At 38.2% G+C, this 11,066-nt stretch overlaps 1 protein-coding gene across 1 annotated transcript in view; it reads left to right on the top strand.

Annotated features, from left to right (window-relative positions):
- The first annotated feature begins 600 nt into the window (after window positions 1-600).
- The window catches only part of LOC138789259 (mucin-2-like), a 54,457-nt gene continuing 43,991 nt past the window's right edge, over window positions 601-11,066 (top strand). The window contains exons 1-3 of the mRNA XM_069967860.1: window positions 601-679; window positions 1,692-1,763; window positions 4,850-7,746. Of these exons, the coding sequence (XP_069823961.1) occupies window positions 601-679; window positions 1,692-1,763; window positions 4,850-7,746 (3,048 nt within the window). The remainder of the gene's footprint in view (window positions 680-1,691; window positions 1,764-4,849; window positions 7,747-11,066) is intronic.

The following is an 11,066-nucleotide window of genomic DNA, read 5'->3' as shown; positions in this document are numbered from 1 at the left end:
GTAGTAAATCATGCAAAAGTAATTAGCAAGAACACTATAATAGCATGTCATATATCTTGGGTCCGTAGTTTTATCTAAATACAATATTCCGATACTGGAATACCTCTTCAATTTCTTATAAAAAGGAAATTTGTAATTTAAATAAATAAATAAATAAATGAATACTTTTATGCAAGTATAATAAATGTCATGGTTTGCTAATAAATATATTTTCTTTTCACAGTATCGACCACCGAAACATCTTACACCCTTACTGCAACAGCTCGTACAACAACAGAACGGACTACTTTACCACGTACAACCTGTAGGCGACTTTGCAAATGGACAGATTATTATAGCTTTCATAATGTTACTCTGGGGCCCAATGGGGGTGATTCTGAAAATCTTGAAACAATAAGAAAGGCTGGTATAAAAATATGTGCGAATCCAGCAGATATTAAATGCAGACCAAAAAATAACAATGGTATAGCACAAATCTATACATGTTCTGTAGATAAAGGTTTAAGATGTCAGAATAGGTATCAACTTACAAACTTTTTTACATGCTATGATTATGAGGTCAGGTTCTATTGCTGCGAGATTTACTGCAAAGGTACATCCATGAAAACCACATCACCAAAAACATTCTCTACAAAATCTCGAAGAACCACATCTCCAAAACTTCAAACTAAGACAACAGGTAATTATACAATATACCCAGTTGCATGTACTCCGAAATGTTACCAATCAAAGTGGATAAATGAGCATAAGCCTGAGGCTGGAGTTTTGGGCGGTGAATTTGAAATCACTGGATTAATAAAAGCACCTGGAAAATATTTTTGTTCCAATCCAATTGAAATTTCCCATAGTATATAGCCCCCTGTGCTCCCCCATAGTATATAGCTCCCCTGTGCTCCCCCATAGTATATAGCTCCCCTGTGCTCCCCCATAGTATATAGCTCCACTGTGCTCCCCCATAGTATATAGCTCCCCTGTGCTCCCCCATAGTATATAGCCCCCTGTGCTCCCCAATAGTATATGCGCTCCCCCTTCCATATAACATTGAAAAAAACAAACACTTTTACTCACCTAGGTCCACGCAGTCCCCTTCTCTTCCCTCTTGTGGCCGCACTTCCTGCGGTCACAAGAGGCTGCACTCCCCTTACCCTTGTGCCGACATTCCAGTGACGTTGGGCGCTAGAGGGAGAGTGCGGCCTCTTGTGACCGCAGGAAGTGCGGCCACAAGAGTCACTGACAGGGAGGGAGCCAATGGCTCTCTCTCTGTCAGTATCGCTGCTGCGCGGAGGGGGCGGGGGGGGGGCGCAGCGGCGGATGGGTAAGTAGATTACCCATCCATGGGGCTAAAATCCAGCCAAACCTCCCAAGACAGCAAAAGGATGATACATTGTTTCCAGAAAAAGAGAGGGAGTAGTCAGGGAGTTTTAGACAATTTAACACATTAAATTAAAAAGACATACACAGCATCTCAGTAGTAAATCATGCAAAAGTAATTAGCAAGAACACTATATTAGCATGTCATATATCTTGGATCCGTAGTTTTATCTAAATACAATATTCCGATACTGGAATACCTCTTCGATTTCTTATAAAAAGGAAATTTGTAATTTAAAAAAATAAATAAATAAATGAATACTTTTATGCAAGTATAATAAATGTCATGGTTTGCTAATAAATATATTTTCTTTTCACAGTGTCGACCACCGAAACATCTTACACCCTTACTGCAACAGCTCGTACAACAACAGAACGGACTACTTTACCAAGTACAACCTGTAGGCGACTTTGCAAATGGACAGATTATTATAGCTTTCATAATGTTACTCTGGGGCCCAATGGGGGAGATTCTGAAAATCTTGAAACAATAAGAAAGGCTGGTATAAAAATATGTGCGAATCCAGCAGATATTAAATGCAGACCAAAAAATAACAATGGTATAGCACAAATCTATACATGTTCTGTAGATAAAGGTTTAAGATGTCAGAATAGGTATCAACTTACAAACTTTTTTACATGCTATGATTATGAGGTCAGGTTCTATTGCTGCGAGATTTACTGCAAAGGTACATCCATGAAAACCACATCACCAAAAACATTCTCTACAAAATCTCAAAGAACCACATCTCCAAAACTTCAAACTAAGACAACAGGTAATTATACAATATACCCAGTTGCATGTACTCCGAAATGTTACCAATCAAAGTGGATAAATGAGCATAAGCCTGAGGCTGGAGTTTTGGGCGGTGAATTTGAAATCACTGGATTAATAAAAGCACCTGGAAAATATTTTTGTTCCAATCCAATTGAAATTGAATGTCGAGTAAAAGGCTCTGAAAAAACCACACCAACCACAATAGAAAAACAGAATATAACATGTGATTTAAACGAGGGATTGAAATGTCTCAATGCCAAACAAACATCAAAAAAATGTTATGACTATGAGATACGCTTTATATGTTGTGATGACATACGCCACTGTAGGCGTACAACACCAAAAACAACATTGGAGACAACAACATTAAAAACAATGTTAACAACAACTTGCCATTGTTATGTGATGGGTTCCAAATTCCGACCAGGTATGTCAACTTCATTCTCTACTTGTATGTTTCATGTGTTTAGGTCAATAGGCACTGTGTTCATAAAACATTTCTAAACATTTGTCAAGGGTATCCACAGAAATCTTATCTCCCACTGGAAAAACTTATAGTGGGCCCAGCTCCCCAATATGATTTCTACAAAATATTTTATGCCTTCACATGACCCTTCCAGTCCCCAGTCCAGTCTCAGTTAACACTGACAGACATAGTTTACTGCAATTTAGATCTCATGGTCTCTAGTATGACTGAAAACCAAAAGAAAAATAAAGTTTTCCTTTAAAATTTTAAGAAAGAATAAAACATTTTATTACACTAAATAGGACACATAACAAGCATGCTACAGTCCAATAGTTTGACATTTTAATACCTGTGGCTAAAGAAGTTGGATGCAGCCCTAGGGAGTTCCTGAAAACATGGGTACAGCCATACTGATAGCATCTAATAGTCCCACAGGGGGACTTAAGAAGTGCAAAAAATTAAAAATAAAAATGTTTTTAAAAATATGCCAAAACCCCTCCCTCAATAAAAAGTTAAAATCACCTTTCTTTCCCATTATGCAATTAAAACTAATTAAATAAATAAACATATTATATGTCGTAGCATGCATAATTGTCCAATCTATTAAAATAAAACAATATTGTTTCCGTCACAAACAGAGCAAAGGAAAAAAGCAGAAAAGTGCCAGATTGATTTTTGTTGTTATTTAGCAGAATTTTTTTTATTTTATATTTTAAAATTAAAATAGAGCTATCAAAACGTCCGATCTACAGAAATATGATACTTATACAAGTTGTACAAGTGTAGGTTAGGGAAGAAGGAGCTTGTCATGCTAAAACAGGAGATGAATTGCACACAAAGGAAGGGCCTCATCAATAACTACGTCTAAATATTAAGACTATTTTCCAAATATGTACTGATAAACGTTAACATCAGCCATTGTGAAGCAACGTCAGGAATTTAAAGTTTATTATTGTTAATTCAGGCCATTGTTTTACAAGAGCAACCATTATTAGCGCTTATCAGAATGTACAGGGAACATAGCCTAATAGTAAAATTGCAAAAATATTCCATGGAGCTTTATTTAAGAGTCTTAAAACACTGGACTAGTAAGAAATCCCTCAAGGGAAGAGCCCAGGCAAAGGGTGGCACCTGTAAGACCACCAAACCACCATATTAAGTGGCCCTTTAAGTAAATATCCAACTCAATTTACGAGACTTAGGACATGATAAGGGAAAAAGCAAAACCAGGTATCCATCTGCAGACAGCTGTTTTGGATTGTTGCCCCTCATCTAGGCAGGAGCAGTGCCTAGTAGACCACCACAGTAAGGGTGCCTTTACACAGAGATATTTATCTGACAGATTTTTTTTCAAAGCCAGGAATGGATTTGAAAAGAGAAGAAATCTGTCTTTCCTTTTTGACATGTTCCCTGTTTATAGTCTGTTCCTGGCTTTGGCTTCAAAAATCTGTCAGAATGTTAAGAGCACAGTAAAAACTAATTTGAAATTAGATACTGAATATGATGTGTGGTGAGTGTGACACCTAAAACATTTCACTTTAAGGCTATGTCCACACAACGTTTTTCAGCTCCATTTAAAATGACGTCTGTTATTTTGAGTCTAAAATAACGTACGTTATTTAGCTGTCTAGCCTGCCCTTAGTGCAATGACTGGTGTTTGCACATTATTTTAGTTTGAGGTTACTAATAGCTCATTGGATGTGGCTTAATTGAAAAGTACATTGAATTTAATAGTAAAAACGGAGAAAGAACGGTGGAAAAAGAAAAACTGTGTGTGAACAACTAATGAAAAATGTCCGCTGTTTGCAAAAGACGTCCAAAAATAATGATCATGTTCATTATTTTGACGTCCGCGGTAAAAACATCTGTTGACTTCAATGCATTGCATTGCATTTTGTTTGTTTAAATATTAAAATCGGACGTTTTTCTATTTTCTATTTTTGACGTTGTGTGAACATAGCCTAAAGGTCATGCCAACTTTTCAAGTCACAGATTTTGCCAGTTAAAAGTCTCAGTTTACAGCAAAGGAGTTGCATCTTTTTTTTTTTACTTTTGTGCAAAAATAGTGATCTACTGCTTAGTAACTTAATATGGACCAATGTTCTTAAATTCCTCTACAATATCAATACAGTATATTGTTTGCATTCATTAAATGAGAGTAGTCTGTATTACATTTAGCAAATAAGTTGCGTATACTGTATGTGTATTTTTTTAAACTCTTTTTACTTTTTCAGGTGAAACTATTTCTAGGAGAAAAGATAATTCCGGCTGCACTATCTCTAAAATTTGCAGCCAAAGTTGTAAAGTTATAATAATTCAGTCCTGTCCTACAACTACAACTGCTACAACAACATTTAAACTTACCACAACTCCTAAAAGAACTACAACTTTAACAAAAAGCACTCGTCCGTCTACCACTGCCTCAAAAAAAACTACTCCTAAAACATCAAGAACTACAACCACAACAAAAACCACTCGTCCATTTACCACTGCCTCAAAAACAACCACTTCTTTGAGCACAGTAGCTACCCCAAAAATATCATCAAGAACTACAACCACAACAAAGACCACTCGTCCATCTACCACTGCCTTAAAAACAACCACTTCTTTGAGCACAGTAGCTACTCCCAAAAGATCATCAAGAACTACAACCACAACAAAGACCACTCGCCCATCTACCACTGCCCCAAAAACAACCTTTTCTTTGACCTTTTTATCTACTCTTAAAACATCACCAAGAACTACAACCACAACAAAGACCACACGTCCATCTACTACGGCCTCAAAAACAACCACTTCATTGAGCACAGTACCTACTTTTAAAACATCCTCAAGAACTACAACCACAACAAAGACCACTCGTCCATCTACCACTGTCTCAAAAGCAACCACTTCTTTGAGCACAGTATCTACTCCTAAAACATCATCAAGAACTACAGCCACAAAAAAGACCACTCATCCATCTACCACTGCCTCAAAAACAACTGCTACATTGAGCACAGTGGCTACTCCTAAAACATCATCAAGAACTACAACCACAACAAAGACCACTCATCCATCTACTACTACTCCCAAAACAACCACTAAATTAAGTACTGTGGCTACTCCTAGATCATCAAGAACTACAACCACAACAAAGACCACTCGCCCATCTACCACTGCCCCAAAAACAACCACTTCTTTAACCTTTTTATCTACTCTTAAAACATCACCGAGAACTACAACCACAACAAAGACCACACGTCCATCTACTACTGCCTCAAAAACAACCACTTCATTGAGCACAGTACCTACTTTTAAAACATCCTCAAGAACTACAACCACAACAAAGACCACTCATCCATCTACCACTGTCTCAAAAGCAACCATTTCTTTGAGCACAGTATCTACTCCTAAAACATCATCAAGAACTACAGCCACAAAAAAGACCACTCATCCATCTACCACTGCCTCAAAAACAACTGCTACATTGAGCACAGTGGCTACTCCTAAAACATCATCAAGAACTACAACCACAACAAAGACCACTCATCCATCTACTACTACTCCCAAAACAACCACTAAATTAAGTACTGTGGCTACTCCTAGATCATCAAGAACTACAACCACAACAAAGACCACTCGCCCATCTACCACTGCCCCAAAAACAACCACTTCTTTGACCTTTTTATCTACTCTTAAAACATCACCAAGAACTACAACCACAACAAAGACCACACGTCCATCTACTACTGCCTCAAAAACAACCACTTCATTGAGCACAGTACCTACTTTTAAAACATCATCAAGAACTACAACCACAACAAAGACCACTCGTTCATCTACCACTGTCTCAAAAGCAACCACTTCTTTGAGCACAGTATCTACTCCTAAAACATCATCAAAAACTACAGCCACAAAAAAGACCACTCATCCATCTACCACTGCCTCAAAAACAACTGCTACATTGAGCACAGTGGCTACTCCTAAAACATCATCAAGAACTACAACCACAACAAAGACCACTCATCCATCTACTACTACTCCCAAAACAACCACTAAATTAAGTACTGTGGCTACTCCTAGATCATCAAGAACTACAACCACAACAAAGACCACTCGCCCATCTACCACTGCCCCAAAAACAACCACTTCTTTGACCTTTTTATCTACTCTTAAAACATCACCAAGAACTACAACCACAACAAAGACCACACGTCCATCTACTACTGCCTCAAAAACAACCACTTCATTGAGCACAGTACCTACTTTTAAAACATCATCAAGAACTACAACCACAACAAAGACCACTCGTCCATCTACCACTGTCTCAAAAGCAACCACTTCTTTGAGCACAGTATCTACTCCTAAAACATCATCAAAAACTACAGCCACAAAAAAGACCACTCATCCATCTACCACTGCCTCAAAAACAACTGCTACATTGAGCACAGTGGCTACTCCTAAAACATCATCAAGAACTACAACCACAACAAAGACCACTCGTCCATCTACCACTGCCTCAAAAACAACCACTCCATTGAGCACAGTACCTACTCCTAAAACATCAAGAACTACAACCACAAGAGAGACCACTCGTCCATCTACCACTGCCTTAAAAACAACCACTCCCTTGAGCACAGTAGCTACTTCTAAAACATCAAGAAGTACAACCACAAGAAAGACCACACGTCCATCTACCACTGCCTTAAAAACAACCACTCCCTTGAGTACAGTAGCTACTCCTAAAACATCAAGAACTACAACCACAAGAGAGACCACCCGTCCATCTACCACTGCCTTAAAAACAACCACTCCCTTGAGCACAGCACCTACTCCTAAAACATCAAGAACTCCAACCACAAGAGAGACGACTCGTGCATCTACCACTGCCTTAAAAACAACAACTCCATTGAGAACATTGTTTACCCTTAAAACATCACGAACTACAACCACAGTAAAGACGACACAAAAAAGTACAAAAATAACACCATCTACTTTAAAATCGTCTACCACAGTATCTATTCCTAAAACATCATCAAGAACTACAGCCAGAACAAAAACTTCTAGATCATCTGCGGAAACCGCCACCTCAAGATTATTAACTTCAAAAAGCGCAACTACGGAATTGTATGATTGTTCTGGAAAAAAGGTGACTATAAAGGGATAGTGTGTGTTTGCAAGAAATTGTCTGTATATGTACACCTGAGCAAAAACTTTACTGGTTATTTTACCCAGAAAAAACCAAAATAATTATTTTCTTCAGTCACTAAAAGTTATTTTAGGAATTATTAATGTAGCAATGGTTCCGGCACTCCAGAAAAAGTTTAAATTAGTATATCTTTATTGCATATCCAAGGTAAAAAATCATGCTGCTTGACACAATCAATGTGTTTCGCACCCATGTGTGCTTAATCGTGGTCTGATCAGCTGATTGTATCAACACGTTAAAAACAGAAAGCCGCCAATGAACAGACACAATACAAAAAACACAATCATTTGTGTGAAGCAAGACAATAGGTTAAGAGGAAACAACCATGCATATGGCAGCACATATGTGCATCCAAGGAAAGCGCAATATTCCACATAAATACTGCTGTTCAGACAGAGCGACACCTAGAAATATAAATGAGTACAATGATATACAGGAAAATTTGTATTATTATACATAAACGGATGGATCTGTGACAGTATAGACATGCAGTCTATGGAATCCCGGCCGGAGTGTATACACATAGTATACACTCCGGCCAGGATCTTTAGCGGCGCCGCATCCCAATTCATCAGAAGTGAAGATCATCCGGACGGTACTGCAGTCTTCTCTGACACCGACCGTTTTGTGACCCGGCCGGGGCCTCAATGCACTTCCCAGAAATGTTTAGCAGTCCCTAATGAACTGGAGCTGGACCCTCTTTTGATATCAGTGATGTGTTCACTTGTCCTGAGTTTTAATTGCCTAATTGTGCACTCTACATATTTAAATTTACATGATGTACATTTAATTATAAACACAATGTGGCCACTGATATAATCGGAAATAGTGAATATATAGGAATTGTCAATAGAGGAAAATTTTTTAGTTACAATAGAATATTTGCACATGTTGCACTTATGGAGCCCACATTAATAATTACCTATTATTTTTTGGTAAGTGATGGCATTCAATGGTTTTAAGGCACTGAGTGATAGTTGGTTGCCCAAGGTGCACCCTCTACGGGCTACAGAGCGTATACCTCTACCTTAAAAGAGTGTCCTACTCGAAATATTAATATTTTTGTGTAATTTGTCAATTATTTGTTTATACTCAGGTGAGTGACAAGTTGAAAAAGTGACAGAGGTATTATCATTAGTACCTGTCCGTTGTGTACTGTCAGATTGTTTACACAAAAGCTGTTTTCTAGTTTTTCGGGAAACAATGCAAGCCTGTTCGCTTTGTAAACAAAAGGTATTGTGGAAAAACAGGTGCATTTGATGTGCATTAGTTCCTTATATTGGTATTGATCTTATTGTATGGGTGGGATGATCGCTATCTACATGGAGTAAGGTGTTACCGGCGGTCGAATTCCTGTAGAGTGCTGTGTGAACACAGGCAGAATCAATATCAGCTGTAAGTAGTATGTCCAGAAAAGGAATTTCACTTGATGAGTGAAAATAAGATTATTATTATTAGTGTATTGGAGGAAACCTTCTATCGTATTCTCCTTTCCCTGCCATACTATGAGCACGTCATCGATGTAATGACCGTACCACCGTATGGCAGGGAAGAAGGGAGTAGAATTAAAAAACACAAACCGTTTTAACCCCTTCGCTCCTATAGGGGTGCCTTGTGTTTGCAGGAAGAAACAACCTTTAAGGCCGCATTTACACGTCCCGTGTTCTGCATGGAACACGGACGTGGAATGCATGTAACGGACTCCCCCTCCGCCTGGGCAGCATCTGTAATTAGATGCTGGTAGCGGGGGAACTGTACAGATATGCACCACGTTGTAATAAAGCAGCCGTGCAACGCTGTCATTACAGAGCGGCGTATAGGCTTACAGTTTCCCTGCTCCCACCAGCATCTAATTACAGACGCTGCCCGTGCAGGGAGGGGGGGGTAGGGAGTCCGTTACACGCATTCCACGTCCATGTACCGAGCATAACACGGAATGTGGCCTAAAGGTTAAAAAATGTTTCAAAAGAAAGTTAGTGCAATCTAAAATATACTCTTTAAGTTTGCAACTGTAAGTACTGTATCTATAAAGATGGAAAGCCAATGCTGAAAGTGCCTGCTCATGAGGAATTAAAGAATAGAGTGCAGAGATGTCAGAACTAAGCCGTAAGCACATAAGGTACTTGTCACTCACCTGAGTATAAACAAATAATTGACATATTACACAACAATGTTAATATTCTCAGACATGACACTCTTTTAAATGAAATGGTAGAAAGAGGAATATGCTGTGTAGCCTGTAGAGGGTGCACCTTGGGCAACCAACTATTACCACCATAAAATAATAGGTAATTATAAATATGGGATCCCTAAGAGCAACATGTGTAAATATTCTTAAACGTTTTCCAATATTGACAATTCTCAAATATTCACTATTTCTGATCATATCAGTTGTGAAAGTGACCGCATTGTGTATATAATTGAATGTACATCATGCAAATTAACTAAACAGCTGTTGCACAAAGAGGCAGTATACATTTTCAAGTTAAATACTAGAATTCCTTACAGACCTAATTTTAAAAATGACCTTTTGTATCATTATACTGTACTTATTAATCCTGTCTATACTGTTATGAATATGTGGATCCTTGTCACAGATCCATCCATTTATGTATAACAAATTTTCATGTATATTATTGTACTCCTGTGTATCACTGTGTCGCTCAGTCTGAACAGTCCTATTGATGTGGAATTTTGAGCTTTCCTTGGATGCACACATATGCTGGCATATGCATTGTTATTCTCCTCCCATTTCCTCTTAACCTATTATCTTGCTTCACACAAAGTTTTGTGTTTTTTTTGTATTGTGTCTGCTCATTGGAGGCTTTCTGTTGTTACAATCAGCTGATAGGCCATGATTAAGCGCCCATGCGTGCAAAACGCGTTGGCAGCCTCAAGCAGCATGATTTTTAACTTAGATATGCAATAAAGATATACTATTTTCAACTTTTTCCTGGGGTGCTAGAACCATTGTTACATTTTTATCTTCCATGACCCTGCAACGTAGATAAGGTGAGCTGACTGCTACACTTTGATTTTCTTATTCAGGAATTGATTCTCCAGTATATTCTAGTAATGCAGGAATTCCAAACTATTTTAAAGGTATTTACTACCTGCAGAAACCATGTGGCCAAAAAACATTACGAAATCATGCCAATGTGTGGTAAAACTGTATGTTGTAGTGGACTGTCACTGTTACATGTGGCGCCGTCTATACAAAGCTCATGCACCTAGAGCAGCTATATAGGTGCATGAATCCT

Source organism: Dendropsophus ebraccatus, chromosome 4 (assembly GCF_027789765.1).
Source record: "Dendropsophus ebraccatus isolate aDenEbr1 chromosome 4, aDenEbr1.pat, whole genome shotgun sequence".
Taxonomy (NCBI): domain Eukaryota; kingdom Metazoa; phylum Chordata; class Amphibia; order Anura; family Hylidae; genus Dendropsophus; species Dendropsophus ebraccatus.
The sequence above is the reverse complement of the archived record's forward strand: the minus strand, read 5'-3'. Positions and strand labels throughout refer to the sequence as shown.